Genomic DNA, 20,604 nt, shown 5'->3' on the forward strand with positions numbered 1-20,604 from the left:
TAATTACATACTCAAAGTAGAGATACTATTTTTTTAACCGTCTGTGTAATTTCAGGGTCCGATGGGTGGAAATGGACCCCCAGGGGCTCCTGGTGTGAAGGTTAGTGCTCTGTGATGTGAGATAGATTCAAGAATGTCATTCATAAGTTGTAAATCATAATAGTGTGAATGATGTTAGTTATTATTGACTTCTTGACTTCTTGACTCTGGGGGGGGGCGTGAATTGTGAAGTGAAATGTGTCCACTGATAGCAACGCCTAATAGCATGCGCTGATAGCAGTGTTTAATTGGACACACTGTTATTACCTGATTTTGCAGAAATTACGCAAATCAGGTAATTGCGTAACACACACATGCTATTTGCATGGCGCAATTCCAGATTTCACGGGGCAGTTTTTATTGCTAGGTTGTGGAGGATTTAGTATACTTTTACAGGGATTGTACAGCATCGCTCTACCACTGTGATGTTGAGGATGCACCACTTGTCTGGATGTGCCCGATTATAACGACAGTTTTACAATTCTGTTTACTGCCTGCTTTCCGAGCCTGGTAACAACGCAAGATTAAAGCGTGTTTGCGATAAAAAGAATAAAAGTAATTTAATTTAAATACAGCACAAAGTTAATACAGCGTATTTAGCACGTGGTTAAATTAGATTGGAATGCAAAAGCGTAGCAACTGTTTTGTGAATTTGGATTTCCATTGGATTCTTTCAGCTTTGGTGTTGCAGATACAAATAAAATATTTAAAATGTTTTTGTGTGTGCACATATGTATGCATGTTTGTGTGTCATTTTTAGGGTGACCAAGGAGAGCCAGGCATTGGAGTTCAAGTAAGTTTTAGGGCTGAATAGTGATGAGCGTTTTCCTGCAGGCAGTTTCATACACAACAATGTGTTTGGGAGTTGTATAACTAACCCACTAGAGTCAACTAACTCTAGTCTTTTTCTCATCATGCTTCAAGGGCCCTCCTGGACCTCAGGGCAACAGAGGGTTACCTGGACCACCTGGCACTCCAGGAGCCATAGTAAGATAAAAACGCAATATTGGAATCATTCCAACAGCTCAGAGGAGTTTGACCTCTATCTCTCCACAGAGGTCACTAGACAATCTCTGTGGCTTCTGCTCAGAGCCTCTTTACATGCTCAGTTTATCCCTCTGTGTCTCTTCCTTCCTTGGCTTTTATAGTCTTTGGTTTGCCCTTGCATTTAAAAATTTCATTACTGTATTTTTCCTTCTCACATAGACCTATTTCTTCGGATAGCACTTAAATTTTGTTGTACTGTCCTTTCTGTAAACATCTAGTGTGGATTTTGCATAGAAATTGTGTCCTCATTCAAATTTTTATTTGTCTGAGTAGGTAAGTTTATTTTATTTTGTTTGCAGGGACCACAAGGACCACCAGGGCTTCCCGGACAAGTGGTGAGTAAATAATCATACTAGACAAACATTGCACATGCACATGCACCACACACTGTGAATAATCTAAAGTATGCTGGTTTTAGTCGCAGGAGTGAGCTGTGAAGCATTAACTTTGTGCCTTGTGCAAGGATTGTCCCTGAAATAAGTGTACATTTAGTTGCTTTGAATAAAACCACCTGCTAAATTACTACTTTCTTGGGTCATTGGGACAGAAATATTTTTTTTTTTACATATTTTATTTTTTAATCATTTCATTTGACAGTGTTACTGCTGAACTTTCCAGAAATCAGATTTTCCCACCAATAACCAAGAATAAACACTTTACGCATTGGGTGACCATAAGTGGATGAGACGAAAATACTCAGATTAGTGGTCCAAAATTTTTTTTTTCAATGGCCTATTCTTAAACTTAAACCAATCATAAATATGTGGTTACAGCCTTGCAAAATTAGCAATAGTTATTTATCATAACTGACCATTAGCCTATCCCTAAAGCACTACATTATTTCAAACCTGTCACAGTAACTTTGCAATTCATACACTTAACATAATTAGCTGAGCATATTCTGACAGAATCTCCCAGTTTGGGGTGTAATAAATCAAACATTATAATTGGTAAAAGCAAAATTATTTTATTTTTTTTCTAATTTCTCTTACAAAACATATTTTGTGTCAACCATGTTATATTTGAAAATGTTTTGGGGTTGAATGTTACAGGGTTAACAGCCTTAGCTAGCAAATTTTCAGTGTTTAGAATATGTTCACATTTTATCATTAGGTTTTATATACTTCTAGGTGATATTTTCATACACATTATCAATTGTTAGATTTTTGGAGATAAGAACTGTTTTTGTTCTGTTATTTATTTGTAAGTGTGAATTGGAATATTGTGTTTTGCGTCTTTTAGCACTTTTGTGATTGTGACGAGTGATAATGAAAACTGTTGTTTGCTCACTGAATGTGACTGTAATGCACTGCACTTGTATTTGAGTAACAAGGTCATCTTTAATATGATCAAATAAACAGGGAGAGGGGGGCAAGCCTGGGGTCACAGGGAGAGATGGAGCTCCAGGGAAAGATGGCCTGCCAGGATTACCTGGGAAACAGGTAAGCGATCAGAAGTCCTGACACTCTGTCAGTCTGGGTTTCTGTCTGACAGGACTGTGATGCACTTGTGTCAGTAATCTATGTCTGTCTCTCACGACTGCGGACGTGCGTTGTGCTCGCTTTGCGCTGCGCGCCCTGGTCGTGAGCTGTCTTTACGTTGTGCTGAGGTTTGGTCACTTTGTTCTGAGGTTTCGGGTTTGTGTGTGGCTGAACTCTCGCACAGGTGTCCTGTTTTGTTTTTGTCACCTATTGCAGGCATCGCGTGCCGTTTGCCTCGCGGTGTACGCTTAGGTTTGTTTAGTGTGAGAACGCGTGGTGTCGCTTTGTTTGCCGTTGTTACGCATTCTCTCGTCTTGTTTGTCAGTTGGCATGAGCATATATTACCTTATTGTCCTGGTGATGTGCGCTCATGCCATTCGGATGTTTTGTTGTCTTGTGAGAGCACGTGGCTTTGTTTTGTTTCTGTATCGCTGCGTGTCTCCCTGTCTTACGTCATACTCTGCCTTCTTGTTTCCCCATTATTAGTTTATTAGTCACACCTACCCTGTCTTGTTAACCTGTTGATTTCTCTCGCTATTTTAGTCTCCTCATGTGTGCTGTCCAGTACCATTTCATCTTGTTTTCCATTCGGTCTTGTGTGCTCGTTTATTCCAGTTGGTCTTGCCTGTCGGTGTCCTGTCTCATTTTGATCCTGTTATTCCCAACCCTGTCCGGTTGGTCCTGTTCCCCGCTACCTTCTGCCCCAGCCCTGGTTAATTCGTTTTCACCTATAGGGTTGTTTATGTTTGTTTTCCCACCGTGGGTGTTTTAGTTTGTTTTTTATTATTTATTGTATATAAATAAATTCCTTGTTTTTGAATATCTGCGCTTGGGTCCGGAGCCTCTCTTATTCTCTGCATCATTGCTGATTCCTTCCCACCAGCACGCAGAGCGCGTAAAGAGACTGCGCAGGGTACGGCAGGTGGACAAGTCCGTGTGGGGGTATGCCCTTGAGTTTTTATCAGTGTCCTCGGGTCTGAGATAAGATCAGACCTGCCTAATCGATCTCTTTTGGGCAGGTCTGAACGAACCTTTTAGATCTTGGGTCCCAGATCGGGATGAGGATGGAGGTTTTCTTGAGGCAGTCAGGCAGGCTATGAAATGGGAGGAGTTTATTTCAGTCTGTGCCCCGGAGGACTTCTATTCCTCATCCCAACCTGAGGACAAGGGCACCCACACGGAAGTGGATGTCACGGCCGAGCCCACTGCAACAGACCACCAGGAGGCGGAGGCTGTCACAGCAGCAGTACTTCCATCCACCCGGAAGAGGAGGAGGAGGAGGAGGGCGCCTACTACATGGCCATGGAGGCCATTCCCCTGTCAGCGCTCACAGCCATGGAGGCTGTTCCCCTGCCGCTGTCATCGCCCACTGCCATGGAGGCCGTTTCCCTGCCACTGTCAGCACCCACGGCCACAGAGGCTGTCCCCCTGCCGCGGCCAGTGCTCATGCCTACCACAGTCAACCACACAGCACCCACGCCTGCCACGGTCAACGAGCTAGCGCGCATGCCTGCCAAGGTCAACGAGCCAGTCCCTGAAGCCTCGTCGGTCCCAGAGCCAGCACATGCATTCCAGGCCATCTTGAACCCTGAACACTCCGAGCCTTTCACGGCTCCCAGTCCTCCGACCCCTGTCAAGCTGCCACCACCCAGTACTCTGTCCCCTCTACCCTGAGGCCTCCTCCCAGGCCTCCAGACCCCGCCTCTGCCCTGAAGCCTCCTCCCAGGCTGCCTTTACTTAAACTCCTTCCCTGGTTTCCCCTCCCTTTCTGTTGTGTTTTCTGTTTTGTGTTAGTGCTCGTTTTGTTTGCCTTGTCTATTGTTTGTTGTTCCCGTTTTGGGATGCAAGGAGGCATCCCTTTGGGGGGGGGGGGGGGGTAATATCACAGTCCTGTCACTCTGTAAGTCTGGGTTTCTGTCTGACAGGACCATGACATCTTCATCCCATGTCTGTCTGGTGTTTCGTTGTCTGTCTTGGTGTGAGCGCATGGTTTCGGCTGATTTCCCTGCTGTGTGCTCATTGGTCGGTCTTGTTTCATGTCCGGAGCATGGTGTCTGGATCCTAACCCTTCTGTCTGGTTCGGTTTTGGTGTCGGGATCCAGACACTCAGGTTCCATGTCTTGTCTTGTATTGGTGTGAGTGCATTGCGCTTGTCAGCTTGGCGGCATGCACTAACGTCTGCTCGCTTTGTGCTGCGCACCCAGGTCACAAACTTTCTTCACGTTGTGCTGAGGTTTGGTCACTTCGGTCTAAGGTTTCGGGTTTGTGTGTGGCCGAACTGCTGATTCGTAACAAAATAGGGGTGTTTATTTCGTGATCTCCCCCTTTTTTGCATGTTTTTTTCACTCTTTCTAACCACTCACTTTTTTTTCTTTATTATCTCTCTGTCTTGATAGGGTATTGCTGGACCCATTGGCTCCCCGGGACTTAAAGGAGAGCAAGGAGACAGCGGGCCACCAGGAAAAGTGTGTATATCTGGGGGATTTTTACAAGTCAAATGTAGTTTGGTTGACATCATATTTTTAGTTCCCAACCTGTTCAATTTTATTTCTCTCTTATCTTTATTTCCACTGTGTGCTGCAGTCTGTCATCGGACCCCCTGGAATTAAGGGTGAGATGGTGAGTTGTTGCCATGGTTACTTCATAGGGAACACTGTGTGAAGATCAACCTGTCTCACCTGCTTGACAGATAATCGTATTTGAAGTAAACATAATTTATACAGTTGAAGTTAGTTTACATACACCTTAGCCAAATACATTTAAACTCAGTTTTTCACAATTCCTGACATTTAATCATAGAAAACATTCCGTGTCTTAGGTCAGTTAGGATCACTACTTTATTTTAAGAATGTGAAATGTCAGAATAATAGTAGAGAGAATTATTTATTTCAGCTTTTATTTCTTTCATCACATTCCTAGTGGGTCAGAAATTTGCATACACTTTGTTAGTATTTGGTAGCATTGCCTTTAAATTGTATAACTTGATTCAAACTTTTTGGGTAGCCTTCCACAAGCTTCTCACAATAAGTTGCTGGAATTTTGGCACATTCCGCCAGACAGAACTGGTGTAACTGAGTAAGGTTTGTAGACCTCCTTGCTCGCACATGCTTTTTCAGTTCTGCCTACAAATTTTCTATCAGATTGAGGTCAGGGCTTTGTGATAGCCACTCCAATACCTTGATGTTGTCTTGAGCCATTTTGCCACAACTTTGGAGGTATGCTTGGGGTCATTATCCATTTGGAAGTCCCGACCGAGCTTTAACTTTCTGGCTGATGTCTTGAGATGTTGCTTCAATATATCCACATAATTTTCCTTCCTCATGATGCCATCTATTTTGTAAAGTGCACCAGTCCCTCCTGCAGCAAAGCACCCCCACAACATGATGCAACCACCCTCATGCTTCACGGTTGGGTTGGTGTTCTTCGGCTTGCAAGCCTCACCTTTTTTCCTCCAAACATAACGTTGGTCATTATGGCCAAACAGTTACATTTTTTGTTTCATTAGGCCAGAGGACATTTCTCCAGAATCTAAGGTCTTTGTCCCCATGTGCATTTGCAAACTGTAGTCTGGCTTTGTTATGCCGGTTTTGGAGCAGTGACTTCGTCCTTGCTGAGCAGCCTTTCAGGTTATGTCGATATAGGACTCGTTTTAATGTGGATATAGATACTTGTCTACCTGTTTCCTCCAGCATCTTCACAAGGTCCTTTGCTGTTGTTCTGGGATTGATTTGCACTTTTTGCACCAAACTACATTCATCTCTAGGAGACAGAATGCGTCTCTTTCATAAGCGGTTTGATGACTGCGTGGTCCAGTGGTGTTTATAGTTGCGTACTATTGTTTGTACAGATGAACATGGTATCTTCAGGTGTTTGGAAATTGCTCCCAAGAATGAACCAGACTTGTGGAGGTCCACAATTTTTTTCTGTGGTCTTGGCTGATTTATTTTGATTTTCCCATGATGTCAAGCAAAGAGGCACTGAGTTTGATGGTAGGCCTTAAAATACATCCACAGGTACACCTCCAATTCAGTACACCTCCTATCAGAAGCAAATTGTCTAAAGGCTTGACATCATTTTCTGGAATTTTCCAAGCTGCTTAAAGGCACAGTTAACTTGGTGTATGTAAACTTCTGACCCACTGGAATTTTGGTATAGTCAATTAAAAGTGAAACAATCTGTCTGTAAACAATTGTTGGAAAAATTACTCATGTCTTGCACAAAGTAGATGTCCTAAATGACTTGCCAAAACTATAGTTTGCTAATATTAAATCTGTGGAGTGGTTAAAAAAAATAGTTTTAATGACTTCAACCTAAGTGTATGTAAACTTCTGACGTCAACTGTAGATGTAAGCTCTTCTATAGATCTTGTCTCAGTGTTGTCAAAACCAAATTCCAACTCAGGAGTATTGAAGTAAACACCAGACAATGAATTCCTTCAATCCAAGCAGAGAAGCTTTATTTTATTTGACTCTAATCTAATACTTCATCACTACTATGGATAAAAGCTGAGCTTGATCCTGAGGTATGTTTGTGTTTGGATTCAACGCTTAAAATTTTTCATTACCGTGTACTTTCTTTAACCTTTTTGTTGTTGTATGTTTGTTCAATATGTTGCTTTATTAATTATAAAACTGTTAGCTCAATGCACTCTGCACATAAAAAGTGTAATTTGATTTCACAGCCTTTTTACAACCAGAATTGTTAATGTCTAGAGTAGATTAAAGACTTAATCACTAATCGGACAGGATTATTTTTTCCAAAAGAAGTTGAATTATAGGATGGAATTGGGATCTCTGTAGCTATTACTAAGGTGGGAGTGTACGTATATTGGATGCGGTCATAAAGGAGGGTTTTTGATGGAGGACTTGCTCTGGATTTGTGCAATAATTGTTTTAATTCTTTAAATTTTTATGTATTTATTGTATTTTATTTAAATAATGTCATTTTCTTTTATGTTAGATGGGATGCCAGCAGTCAGTACTTGAACCACCAACTGTTATTTTAACTTGTACTATTTTACTGAGGTTGTTTGAGAAAAACTCAAGACAAGTTCAATTCGGACAGGATTGAAATCACAAAATGTCTGCAAAACACAAATTTACCTGTGGACCTCAGGGAAAACTAGTCCCATTTGAATAGTGCTTTACCCTTAGATCACTTTTTTTTAAACCTTTCGAAAATGAGATGCACTGGATAAAGTGGACTTTGTTATGTGCAAACTTATTTTTTTCTCTCTTTTGCCACCTGACTGACACAAATTCTCTCTATTTTCATGAATTGTGCCTTTAGTTTGAGTTATTGACCCTGGTGTGCTCCCTGAATGCACCATTTATATTTTTGTCACATAATTATGACGGGACAGGGACAGGAAAGTACACTGCTGTAGACAATTGTACACTAAATGCCACTGTCAAATCCATCACCTGCCTCTCTCTGCTGCCTGTAGCAGTTCAACAGACAGTAACAGTTGAACACTACAGGTGTAAAGGACATAGAAACAGTCAAGAGTAACTTTTCTGCCAGTAGATGCCATCCATTGTTTCACTTATGATGGAACCTTAATATGTAAAAAATATGTTCAGCATGTTCTCAGTAAGGTACAGAATGTTCTGAAAATACATCAACAGAATAAATTGAACAAACAGAATTCAAACATAGAGGCAATCAATGCATCCATCCATTCGATGCAGTTAGAGTTCTTCTGTGGGAAGTTGATGGCCTTTTCTGTACTGTGCCATGGTATAAGTTTTAGTTAATTAGCCATACGTTTGATAGTTCTGGAATGAATGTACAGCATTATTAACTCTTTTATTGATTGGTGGTTTAAGGGGCCTCCTGGTCTGACATTGCCTGGTACTGTTGGAGAAAGAGGGCTTCCTGGATTATCAGTGAGTTTCACTTGTTTTGGTTCTTTATCTGACTATCTGTGCACCTATCTATTCTTTCTGCTATTTTGTAGTGTTAGGCCGATATAAATCGTCCTGGCTGATTAATTGGCCCATATTTGGCCAATGTTAGATCACTGGCATCAAATGACAACAGTGCCTTGGCCAGTTAACAGAAATGTTCTTTCTCCTTGTGTCAGCTCACAAATCCACCCACTGCTTTGTTCACAGATAATAAGCAGTTTCTGTTTTCAAATTGTTTTTGTAATTTTTTTGTAAATAATTCATAAAACAATTGGTCAAGTATTTTAAAAAACTTTTGTATACATCTCATCTGCTGTCATTAAATTGTATCATAGGTGCTCTCTAGATATGTATATCGGCCATTGCAAAATCCTGCTACTGTTTTTATGTACATTCCAATGGACCCTTTTCACAGACTAATGATGCAGTTTCACTTTAATTCAGTAGGGTAAATCTAACAATTTCAATGTTTTAAATATTGAATGTACATTATTATCACTACAATTTGTTTTATATTACCCTGGCATTAATAATAAAAAAAGCTAGTCAACACTGCTGCAATGGGGCTTCAAATACAGTTGCTGAGGTAGTGACAGAAAATTTGTAATTTTCCTCTCTTCTGACTGCCGTAATCCATACCTCCTATTTTTTCCTCTTTTAGAAATTCCTGGAAATGTAATAGTGGATTTTTACTTTTTTGGCTTTTGAAGCAAATAGGAACACAAAAATTATATTTGCTATGATTTCCCATTCACCGCTAGATATATTTACCCCACTATAGCTTACTTTCCACATTCAAAAACATGAACATGGAACTTGAAAAGAGTCCATACATTTGCCTCTGATGTTTCAACAGTATGTGCCTTTAGATCGTTTTATGCCTTAATTTTTTTCCCACAATTCACAATCATATTTCACATGAATGTTATATTAGCTCAGACATGAACTGTCTTCCCAGCACTCAACTCAGCTCAGCTCTAGAAGTAAATCTCAATTCACGTGTCATGCACAGGGATTTTGTTATTGTGGTCATTACTTAAACTATGCCTTTTTGTGTGTTTCAGGGCCCCAAAGGAGACAAGGGGCCAGCAGGTATCAAAGGAGACAGAGTGAGTATTAAAGATATGAGAGAGCGCACAAATACAAGGAGAAACATACTATGTAGGAATGAAATCATAATGAGTTATTTACCCTCAGGGGGCTACAGGTGATCCTGGAGAGCCAGGGGACAATGTGAGTACCCGCATTCACTTCACAGACAGAACCACCAAGACCATTACACCATCTATTTCATCTCCAGTTTAAAACATGCATCTGTAAAAGACTCTCACAATCTTCATCAGGGAGAGAGAGGACCACCAGGGCCCAAAGGCGTTAAAGGAGAGGCTGGTGTAGGGATGGCTGGACCTGCAGGACAATCTGGACCCATCGGTTTAAAGGTCATTGACAAGTGTTCATATATGACAAAAAATATGTGTAAATGCTGCATACATGCATGCAGAACATTAACACATAATTGTTATTGTAAAGTTGTTACAAAAATGTATGTACTGTATGAATTGGCATTGCTATTACTGCCCACATAGTTACTCATAAGGAATTTGAACAAACTACTAAGTAATAATCTTTAGCACCTATGTTGTCCCACACCGTATGTGCTACAGACATGAATAATACCTTAAATCCTGTGGCTTGATCAGGTGAGGTGTGCTCTTACTGTTTTAAGCTGACTTAAGAATTGTGCCTGGCGGGTGATAAAACGGGCAGAAAAATACTATATACTTACATTAAAGGAGGGACCTGAGGCATATCTAGGTACCAGTATCACAGAGACTTGGAGTATGCTCTTTCAACTTGGGCCAGTAAGCATCTGCAGACCAACAAGCTAAAAGCTACTCTGAAAACCTGAGCAATAACATGGCAACACCATGCATATATATTATAGTATGTTTTTATTGTCTGTTGTAGGGTGACCCTGGCTTACCAGGTCCTCCGGGTCCTCCAGGGCCACGTGGTTTGGATGGGACCCCAGGACTGGCAGGACAGAGAGGAGAAGTAGGTCAGCCAGGACCCCCTGGACCACCAGGAGAACGGGTAAGAAGAGTCACTTCACATTCATCACATAAAGAAATCTGGTAAATATTGTCATAGTTTAAAATATTTACATTAGCAAATTGTTGTGTCCATTTGCTGCATTCACTGATTGCAATTTTACTGGTACCTCTTATGGTCTGTTCAAGGGTATCCAAGGTTATACTGGCAAAGCAGGCAACCCTGGAACACCAGGATCTGTTGGACCACCAGGACCCCCTGTAAGTCACAGACATGTTATAACAATTGTTCATCCACAAATTAAAATTCTGTTGTTATTTACTCCCCATCACATCATACCAAACCTTTATGAATATCTTGTGTTCCACCGAGGAAAGAAATAAAAAAAAAATTAAAAAAGGCAAAATGTCCATGCTCTTTTCCATTAAACAAAATAAATTACAAGGGGCTGTCAAACTCCAAACAAAAACTATACATTTACCATGTATAAAAGTTGTCCATAAAATTTGTGCGGTGTATTCTACTATTAATCTTTTGACGCCAACGATTACTTTTTTTTTTTTTTTTTTTTTAGCATACGTTTTATGGGCTACTTTTATGGTACTTTTTTGTCCTTTTTGGTGCTAAGCAGTACCTGGTCCCTGTCTACTGCATTGTTTGGAAAAGAGCAATAAAAACATTATGCCTACCACCCCTGGAGTTCACTAGTTTGAATCCTAGGGCATGCTGAGTGACTCCAGCCAGGTCTCCTAAGCAACCAAATTGGCCCGGTTGCGAGGGAGGGTAGAGTCACATGGGGTAACCTCCTCGTGGTCACTATAATGTGGTTCGTTCTCGGTGGGGCGCGTGGTGAGTTGAGCGTGGATGCCGCGGTGGATGGCGTGAAGCCTCCACACGCGCTATGTCTCCGTGGCAACACGCTCAACAAGCCACGTGATAAGATGTGCGGGTTGGCGGTCTCAGACACGGAGGCAGCTGGGATTCGTCTTCCGCCACCCGGATTGAGGCGAATCACTATGCGACCACGAGGACTTAAAAAAAGCACACTGGGAATTGGGCATTCCAAATTGGGTGAAAAATGGGAAAAATAAAAACATTATTCAAAATATCTTTTAATATCATTTTGCATTGCACAGAAAAAGCAACTCATACAGGTCTGTATACACTCACTTAGCACTTTATTAAGAACACTATGGTCCTAATAAAGTGCCCAATGTGGTCTTCTGCTGTTGTAGCCTATCCGCCTCAAGGGTTGACGTGTTGTTTATTCTGAGATGCTATTCTGCTCACTACAATTGTACAGAGTGGTTATCTGAGTTACCGTAGCCTTTCTGTCAGCTCAAACCAGTCTCTCCATTCTCCGTCATTAACAAGGTGTTTCCGTCCACAGAACTGCCGCTCACTGGATGTTTTTTTTTTTTTTTTGGCACCATTCTAGAGACTGTTTTGCATGAAAATCCCAGGAGATCAGCAGTTACAAAAATACTTAAAGCAGCCCGTCTGGCACCAACAATAATGCCACGGTCAAAATCACTGAGAAGTGCTCAGTGAGTGTATGTATGATTTGTATAATGTATTCAATTTGGAGTAAATGATGACAGATGTGTGAACTATTCTTTTAAAATTAAATGTATATAAGTTTTTGTATGAGGGTGTGTCTTAAAGCAAGCAAAAATGTGTGTCCATCCCTTTGTGGTAAGGTGTCTTTTTCTCTATATTAGGGATCTGCAGGCCTTTCAGGACTAAAGGGTGATAAGGTATGTAAGTGTTGCTTGTTTGTATACTGTGTGATTAAAGGACATCATTACTTGTTTGTTTTTTCCCTTTCTTTTACTCTGTGTTTATGTGTTTCTGGTCCACATTTAGGGTGAAATTGGTGTCGGAGTGCCAGGTCTAAGAGGAGAGAGAGGAGACCCAGGTCCTCGGGTAATGTCCACAACTCTAAATCTTATTATGCGCATTTGCATGTGATGTATGTATATCAGGTGATGAATTAGATACACAAATCCTTTTCTTGAGTTAAAGTACAGATACCCTGATGAAATGAGACTGAATGCAATTCTGTTCAATTTGTGAACAAGTTCACTGAAAAGAATCAGCTCAAAAAAATTCGGTCTTGAATCAGAGATCACTATCATTTATTTCTTCTCTTCGAAATATCAAGGCTCAGCATGTTCTTCTATTAAGCTTTAGAATGTAGTGAACTAATAGTTTCCCTAAATAAAAATAAAAACTCTAAAGATACTTGAAAAATTGACTTAAGTACAGTAATGGAGTAAAAATGCTCCCATACTGTCCTCAATTGGTATCAGAGTTTGTGATGATGTCTGTATCTGTCTAATATTTGTAGGGAGAAGAAGGTCGGGCTGGACTGGATGGAGAAAGAGGCTCTACTGTAAATATACTCCTACTTTCTGTTCTCAACATTCAGCATTCACATCATTTACCCAGTTTTGCTGCACATGTTGATGTCAGTCAGATAGAACCAGACAGTCTCTTTTGATTGGTGTCATTGATCTGAGCCCTCATCCAGATCGACTGATGTGGATGGGCTGGTGCAGGGAGAGAGCCAGCTGTATGAACACTGTTTGTATTCGTCACACTTTATATTCAGAGCTATAATGTGTTCGTCTCCCACTCACTGCAATTTCAAAACCATTATGAGTCAAGGCCTTTTGCAGTGCTGCACATATTTTATCCACACACATGCATACAAACTATCAGACAAACCAGATTACTCCTCTTCTCATCTGTCTGTCCCACTGACAGGGTCCTCCAGGCGGCAAAGGGAACAGAGGAGATAAGGTGTGTGTCACTTGTCATCTACGCTTCCACCTGTCTCAGGCTGTCAGTGCATTGACATGCATATTTTTTATGTCATATACAGTAGTTAAGATAAAATTTGAATATACCAATTCTTCACAGGGCGATCAAGGTCCTTCAGGAATTAAAGGAGAAAAGGTGATACAAAATATTTGTTATTAATGTATTGTATGTATTGTATGTATTGTATTAATCAAACATATAGTGATCATCTTGTTTAATTACATGGCTCTCTAGAATAGTTGATTCTGATTTGTCCACCATGCCATTCTACAAATTCCACAAGTTTTTGGATAATGACTACTAAACTTTTCAAATAACCGGTGTTCCAGGGAAACAATTTCTTACATAGCCGAGTTAGTTTCATGTCTCTCCTATCACTCCGCAGTCTCTTTCTTATTACGTAATATAATTTAAACTCAAATCACTATTTTATGTTCATTTATATAAAGGGGTTGTGACATCCTTTTTTTTATATAACTTTATTATCTCCCACTGCTTATGTTACTAAAGTTTAGTTTGCACCAAAACAGTCATAATTTAGTAATATATGATCATTTTCCACCCTGTCTCTAACACTCTGTCTGAAATGCTTGATTTTGGCCTAAGCACCTCGTTTAAACTTCCACATAAATGCCCACTGTTATGATTGGATAACATCATGCAGCCCCTCGAATACAGCCATATTTGAAACTCAATTGGAAGAGAATGAACAAGCTCCACAACATTATACAACTAAATTTCAGGGTTTAACCTTAACGCACATCCAAACATAGCATCTGAATATATTAAACTTTTCATTAAGGCACAGTAACACCATAAACAGTCATGACATTTGAAACATTCATGAATGAAACTGGTTACATACAGTTTTGCGATCTGGTCCAATAGTGTTTTAACTGATCCTTCAACAGCAGTTCCTTTGCAAAGCTTGAATCGTATTATGACTGGTTCACACCCAATCCACACTGATATGAGCTGAAAAAAATGCACATACATAGTACAAAGCACGGTGAAACAAGATGCGCACATCACCGGAAACACATAAAAATGGTCAAAGACTTCCATCTTGTGCATATTTATATACACCAACAATTAAAAATATTGATTTGAGCAGATGGGTGCAAGAACGCGTCAAGGGTGCATTTGTGCACAAAAGAGCAAGAGGCAGTGCAAATGAATGAAACAGAATGGTGTCTCCTCTTCAGAGTTGTAACTTGACACCACGTCTTTTAAAAGTGGTGTGAGATATATGATAAAAGTCAAAGACATCTGTCTTGTGCATGTTCATATACAAAAACAATTCAAAATAGTCCAGTTGGGTCCTGTTTGGTCTTCAGGAATAGTTAGTAAGCCACAATAGGCCTGTTTGTCCTGCTCTCAATCTGTTTATGAACTGAGCACCAGTGAGCGGGGCCAAGGATGCAGTGACGTAAAGTTTGTTGTTGTTAAACAAAATTTATGTTGTTGCTGTAGAGGAGGTCAAGAATTACTGAACCCCCGATTGACGTAGAGAAGTCGCGGAAGTGGAGAATGAGGCGTTTCAATAAACTGGTTTCAATAAATGCTTTTATTGCATTGAGGATTAAGTTTTGAGTTCTGAAATACAGTATGTTTTTATAGTAGAATGACCTCTTATATGTCAAAATATCATGGAAAATTGTATTCCACATGACATGACCTCTTAAATTGTTTATTTGGTAAATAGCCGTGTAATAAGCAGAAGAATGTACAGTCTGTTGGTCAGTATTTAAAAAAAAAAAATGACAAGCAATGATCAGGACACCCTAAATGGGGTTTATTTTGCATATTATATATTTATGTGACATTTATTATTATATTAAAATACATAATGCATTTATATGTTATTGTGTTTGATTTTAAATCTTCAAGGGAGATACTCTGCTGGCGGGGGGGCCTCCAGGGGAGAAAGGAATTAAAGGAGAAACAGTGAGTCACATTTTACATGAAGCTGTGTCAGTTAAAAAGCTGTAACAGCTTTTTGCAATATTGGGTCATGTTAAACGCTAATAATAAAGGTCCAATAGTTGAGGGGCTCTATTATCTTATCTTATGAGAACATATGCCAATGTGAACCGGTAATAAAGCATTCATGTGTGATCTGCCCCTGGGTCTATAGATTGTTAATATGTCAGGAAGCTTCAGGATAAAGGCTTCAGCGGATCTGTTGGATCTATGTTAACTAATCAGTTGTCTTGATTGCTGTTCTCCTCAGGGAGATCGAGGACCTAAAGGTGCACAGGGTGAGAAGGGTGTAAAAGGACAAGAAGGACCGGCAGGTGAAAAGGTGAGTGCATTTATCATTGTTTTGTGTTTGTGCTTATTTCTTTCATTAAAGCAGAAAACAGTTATTGCACAGATGATGCTCTTTCAAAGCTTTCATGATACTTAAAGGACAAGTTCACCTCATTTACTCACCCTCATTTTGTTCCAAACCCAGATGATTTATTTTCATTTCTTCCATGAAACACAGAAAGAGATATTAGGCAGAATGTAAGCCTCAGTCACTATTCAGTTTCATTGTTTGGAAAAAAAGATGCAATGAGAGTGAATGCTGACTGAGAATAACATGCTTCCCTTCTGTGTTCCACCAAAGAAAGAAAGTCATACAGGTTTGGAACAACAAGAGGGTGAGAAGATAATTACAGAATTTTCATTTTTGGGTGAACTATCCCTTTAATGAAGTCTCTGTTATGTTTAATTTATGTATCAACTTTGTCCCCAGTGTTTCTTCTAAAATTCTTTAGGAGAAATAAAAATACCAAATTATGACTATTTTGATGAATAAGCTGATGATTTCAAATCTCATGTAAACACAGTTTTCTTGGATTGTCTAATTTTCTAATAAGCTGATTTTAGGTAGTTATCAGTGTACATGTAAACATGCTTATTGTTGAGATGTCTTCTGAAACTCAAGAGGAGACATGTTAGATCACTAAAGGCTTTTTCTTAGGGGAAAAATCTCAATCTTAGATTTAAAATGACACCTTCATTTGTTTTCTATTTAATCTCATTGCTGTCTTGGAGAAACAACTGAGATATTAAAGAGATCTCATTTGTGATCTCATCTTTCCAATGGGCTTCTATTTTATAGGGCCTGAGGGGGGAGCCAGGAGAGAGAGGTTCCACTGGCTTCCAAGGAGCCCGTGGTCCTGGTGGTCAGAAGGTGAAATATATACTCTCTCATCTCACATATGAAAATACAGTACATAAACTCATGCTTGATATAGAGAGGTACATGAATGCATGTATATGCTTGAATGTGTGCATTTTTTTATATGTACATAGATGTGTGCAACAATGTGTATGTGTGATATTGATGGGATTCTTACTTATTGATTTGCAGGGAGAAGCAGGGCAACCAGGAGTCCCAGGAGAAGCGGTGCGTTTTCTTATTCAGATGCCGATAACGTCAGTGCATGGGCAGACAGGTGCATGCAGTTCCCAGACTCAGACGTTTCCCCATTAATTGCTCTTTTTTTTTTTTTGTCTGTGCTCTACAGGGAACACCTGGTAAAGATGGCCTGCCTGGCATAAGAGGAGAAAAGGGAGAGATTGGGCACATGGGTCTGCGAGGCCTCAAGGTGTGTGTGTACATCTTATAGGGGTAGTTCAGCTTGCATTTTTTGAAAATGGTGAGAACTCAACCCAAGTCATTCTAGCAAGTCAGTCCACTGTCGGCCATCTTTGGAATGCTCTCGGGATGCAATTCCCAGTCATGCTAGTGCAGCTCCTATCTACTTGAATGGGGGGACATCTAAATCTCAAATACGGTTGGTCAAGATTACAATCAAAGAACATGTTTCAAATCAGCAATAAAATCTGATAATATTGGAATCATAAATTGTGCTTCTTGACCTCATATTACGCTAAAACGCAATTTTCCCGGCTTGTTCTTGAGCGTTAGCGAGTTGATTGACAGACGATGTCTGTATCTAAAAGGTGATTGGCTCTTTTACCTGTAAGGCGGGACTTCCTTTCTACATCCGTTGACCATTGGGCAGAGAGCTTCTTGGTTGGCCGTTCCAATTTCTCCCATTCATTTAAATAGAAGTGGCCCATCTCTGCTAAATAGTCTCCGACTCAATTGGGCAGAAACAGGGGGTTTCATGACCCTTTAACATCTCCTTTTGTGTTCCACGGTGGAAAGAACATCCCTAAAAAGGTTTGAAACAACATGAGGGTGAGTAAATTATAGCAGTTTTCATTTTTGGGTACACTGTCCCTCTAATGGTTGTCCCTTTGATTAAAAATCACAATGACACTTGCAGGCTTTAACTGTAACCATGAATAGCCCTTCAGACCAGATGATCACACTGCTTATAATTCCGCCACAGTCTGGAACCCAATGCCATTGTGTCTGACATTCATCTGCATATGTACCTCAGAGCCGCCATAATAAAGTTTTTGTTTGTGCGTGCGTGCATGTGTATAGGAATTGATTTGTCGAGTGCAGTAGGGCACAAGAAAGACTCCTGCATATTAATAATTTCTCTCAGGGATACATGGGCCGCTGCAGACACAGAACTAGCTGCCCTTCAGCCAGAGGCAACACACACACATAGTAGAAAATAACTTTTATCTGGTTTCAGCAACCCTGATAGACCTCTATCTGTTGTCACTAATGAGACAAAAAATAGAAAATTGAAAGATTGTGTGTATGTGTGTGTGCATGACTGACAGTTGAATAGTGCTCTATTTGTATAGTTCTCTCCCAGGAAGCTTTATGTGGTGCCATTACTCACTGTCTCATTGAGTGATTGACAGTTTGACTGAGTTTTAATGGTTTACAGGGAGAACGAGGTGCCAAGGGGTCATGTGGACCAAGCGGACAGAAAGGAGACAAGGCAAGTAATAGAGAGGGAGAGAAAAAAGCCAGAGGGAAGTTTGACAACGTTTTGTGCTGTGTCTCCATTTTTTGCTGGGACTAATGATTTGTGTCGGTTTGTAGGGTGATGCTGGGATTAATGGTAGACCGGGATTGCTAGGGAGAAAAGGAGAGCAGGTATGTGCAGTACACTCACATTTATTTATAAGTGAGGGATGTCTGTGATCTCTGCCATTATTTTGCCATAACGGGAGTCTTATTTTAGGGTGAAGCAGGGCCTACAGGTCCCATGGGAAGCCCAGGGAAGGAGGGACTCATTGGAGCCAAGGTAAGAGAATGTTGCACAGGAAACAAATTACAGTCTGAAATCACTAAATAATACAGATACCAATAACAGTGAACGTTTCTCGTTACCACTGCAAAAACTAATACAAAGTGACTATTTGCACTTGGTGCACCTGCCACAAAGCGTGGGATTTGCACTCCAAAAGTCTGGTGGAAACAGAAATTGAAGACTACTAGTGTTGCTGCAGTGGCATGTGGTGTAACAATTGTTTGGATGTGCGTTTTTCATGCGGACAACCGGGTTCGATTCTGCCTTTTGTCCCACTTTTTCCAATCCTGTTTTCTGTGTCCACTCTTAATATTTCCTATAATACTACTCATAATAATAAATAAAAATGAATATAAAGGTTGATATCCTCACAGTGATTTGGTCATGGTGAAGGTCAGGGAGATGAGAGAAAGGTTTGATCCGGGTAAAATTAACCATGTTTTTACTATAGTAATAATGTTGTAACCATGTTTTTTGGCAGAAGCCGTAGTTTTAATGCAATTGACCTTTCGCTAAGCTCCGCCCCCCTTGGTTATATATCCTCATAAATGGAATGGATAATATTTTTACGTAGGCTGGTATGAAGAGTGACATTGTAATGCATATTTATTTTGACGTTTTTTGTAAAATAAATTGTTAAATTACACTAATTTGATTAAAAACTGTGGAGACTGAATCAAGGCAAATGATTATTAAAGTCACTTGAAAAGAGAAAAACAGTGATTACACATAAAATTAGCGCAAGTAAACGGAGCTATTAATAACGTCTCATAACACACTGACTATGATGCTGTGCACTCTTTATTTACTATCTGTAACAGATGTTCATATTTGGATCAAAAGGAGGAAGTGGGACACGGCGAGATCCAACTCAAAAGGGCTTTCTTTCCCACAGCTTCACAGGCTATATATATACAGTATATTCCACTTTTCAGTGGTCACACTCAAATTAATGCTTTTCAGCACAATGCAAATCGCACACAGGAACACTCTGCTCCATGCAGCTCTCTCTCTCTATCTTTCGGTGTACTGGGCCATCTTTTATCTCCCCCGACTCTCACTGTGAACATGGAAATGGTAATTAATCACAATTCATCTAGGTGGATGTCCTAACCGCTTTCTCTCTCCCCAGACGGGCACTTGACCACACCCTCAACTCCACATATCCCCACCGCCTGACTCAGGCCGGGGGAACCGTCCGGACTGCCCACTCCCCCCCCACCCCTCTTTTCTGGAGAGGAAGTCCATGACAGCCATCTGTACCCCTGGTCTGTGGACCACCTCGAACTTAAATGGCTGGAGTGCCAGATACCAACGGGTGATCCGGGCGTGGCATCCTTCATTCGGTGGGTGAATGCTCATCCCAACAAATAGTAGCGGAGAGTGAGGACTGCCCACTTGATGGCCAAACACTCCTTCTCTATGGTGCTATTCTTCGTCTCTCTCTTAGAGTGCTTTCAACTAATGTACAGCACCGGGCACTCCTCCCCCTCCACCACTTGGGACAGAACAGCACCCAGCTCCTTGTCCGATGCGTCCGTCTGTAAAACAAAAGGGAGAGAAAAATCAGGGGAATGCAGAAGCGGCCCACTACAAAGTGCAGTTTTTACCTCGTGAAAGCTTGTTGGCACGGCTCCGTCCACTGGACTGGGTCTGGGACTCCCTTTTTAGTGAGATCAGTCAGCGGGCTGGTGACATCGGAAAAATTAGCCACAAACCTTCGATAGTAGCCGGCCAGCCCCAGAAACAGTCTCACCTCTTTTTTGGTCTTGGGTCTCGGGCATGTCGCGATCGCTGTGGTTTTATCAATCTGGGGTCGCACCTGCCCGTGACCCAAGTGGAACCCCAGATACTTCTTCGGTTTGCTGTGAGCCCCGCTCATCGCAGCGACCTAAGAACCACCCTCAGATGCTGCATATGCCGTTGCCAATCATTACTGTAAATAATTATATCATCCAAATAAGCAGTGGCATACACAGCATGTGGTCTCATAAGATGCTGAAACGTAGCCAGGTCCCCAGACAAACTGAATGGAAGGGTCACAAATTGGTGTAATCCAAACGGTGTGGA

General features: G+C 40.8%; 1 protein-coding gene across 8 annotated transcripts in view; it reads left to right on the forward strand.

The window, feature by feature from the left end:
• Window positions 1-20,604, forward strand: part of LOC127446129 (collagen alpha-1(VII) chain-like) — a 93,859-nt gene that overhangs the window by 55,820 nt on the left and 17,435 nt on the right. For 7 of the 8 annotated variants that reach the window (XR_007898148.1, XR_007898147.1, XR_007898149.1 and 4 more), the window contains 26 exons: window positions 56-100; window positions 800-832; window positions 964-1,026; window positions 1,386-1,421; window positions 2,448-2,528; window positions 4,964-5,032; window positions 5,151-5,186; window positions 8,396-8,455; window positions 9,541-9,585; window positions 9,674-9,709; window positions 9,820-9,915; window positions 10,445-10,570; window positions 10,717-10,788; window positions 12,250-12,285; window positions 12,395-12,454; window positions 12,879-12,923; window positions 13,298-13,333; window positions 13,454-13,489; window positions 15,245-15,301; window positions 15,588-15,659; window positions 16,467-16,538; window positions 16,719-16,754; window positions 16,876-16,956; window positions 18,166-18,219; window positions 18,324-18,377; window positions 18,466-18,528. Coding sequence is in view for 2 of the 8 variants with exons in the window: in XM_051706802.1 (XP_051562762.1) it covers window positions 56-100; window positions 800-832; window positions 964-1,026; window positions 1,386-1,421; window positions 2,448-2,528; window positions 4,964-5,032; window positions 5,151-5,186; window positions 8,396-8,455; window positions 9,541-9,585; window positions 9,674-9,709; window positions 9,820-9,915; window positions 10,445-10,570; window positions 10,717-10,788; window positions 12,250-12,285; window positions 12,395-12,454; window positions 12,879-12,923; window positions 13,298-13,333; window positions 13,454-13,489; window positions 15,245-15,301; window positions 15,588-15,659; window positions 16,467-16,538; window positions 16,719-16,754; window positions 16,876-16,956; window positions 18,166-18,219; window positions 18,324-18,377; window positions 18,466-18,528 (1,500 nt within the window). In the remaining 6 variants the exon portion in view is untranslated. Of the gene's footprint in view, window positions 1-55; window positions 101-799; window positions 833-963; window positions 1,027-1,385; window positions 1,422-2,447; window positions 2,529-4,963; window positions 5,033-5,150; window positions 5,187-5,570; window positions 6,254-8,395; window positions 8,456-9,540; window positions 9,586-9,673; window positions 9,710-9,819; window positions 9,916-10,444; window positions 10,571-10,716; window positions 10,789-12,249; window positions 12,286-12,394; window positions 12,455-12,878; window positions 12,924-13,297; window positions 13,334-13,453; window positions 13,490-15,244; window positions 15,302-15,587; window positions 15,660-16,466; window positions 16,539-16,718; window positions 16,755-16,875; window positions 16,957-18,165; window positions 18,220-18,323; window positions 18,378-18,465; window positions 18,529-20,604 lie in introns of those variants that run through there. The other variant, XM_051706803.1, reaches the window with a different exon arrangement.

This window comes from Myxocyprinus asiaticus, chromosome 9 (assembly GCF_019703515.2).
Source record: "Myxocyprinus asiaticus isolate MX2 ecotype Aquarium Trade chromosome 9, UBuf_Myxa_2, whole genome shotgun sequence".
NCBI lineage: Eukaryota > Metazoa > Chordata > Actinopteri > Cypriniformes > Catostomidae > Myxocyprinus > Myxocyprinus asiaticus.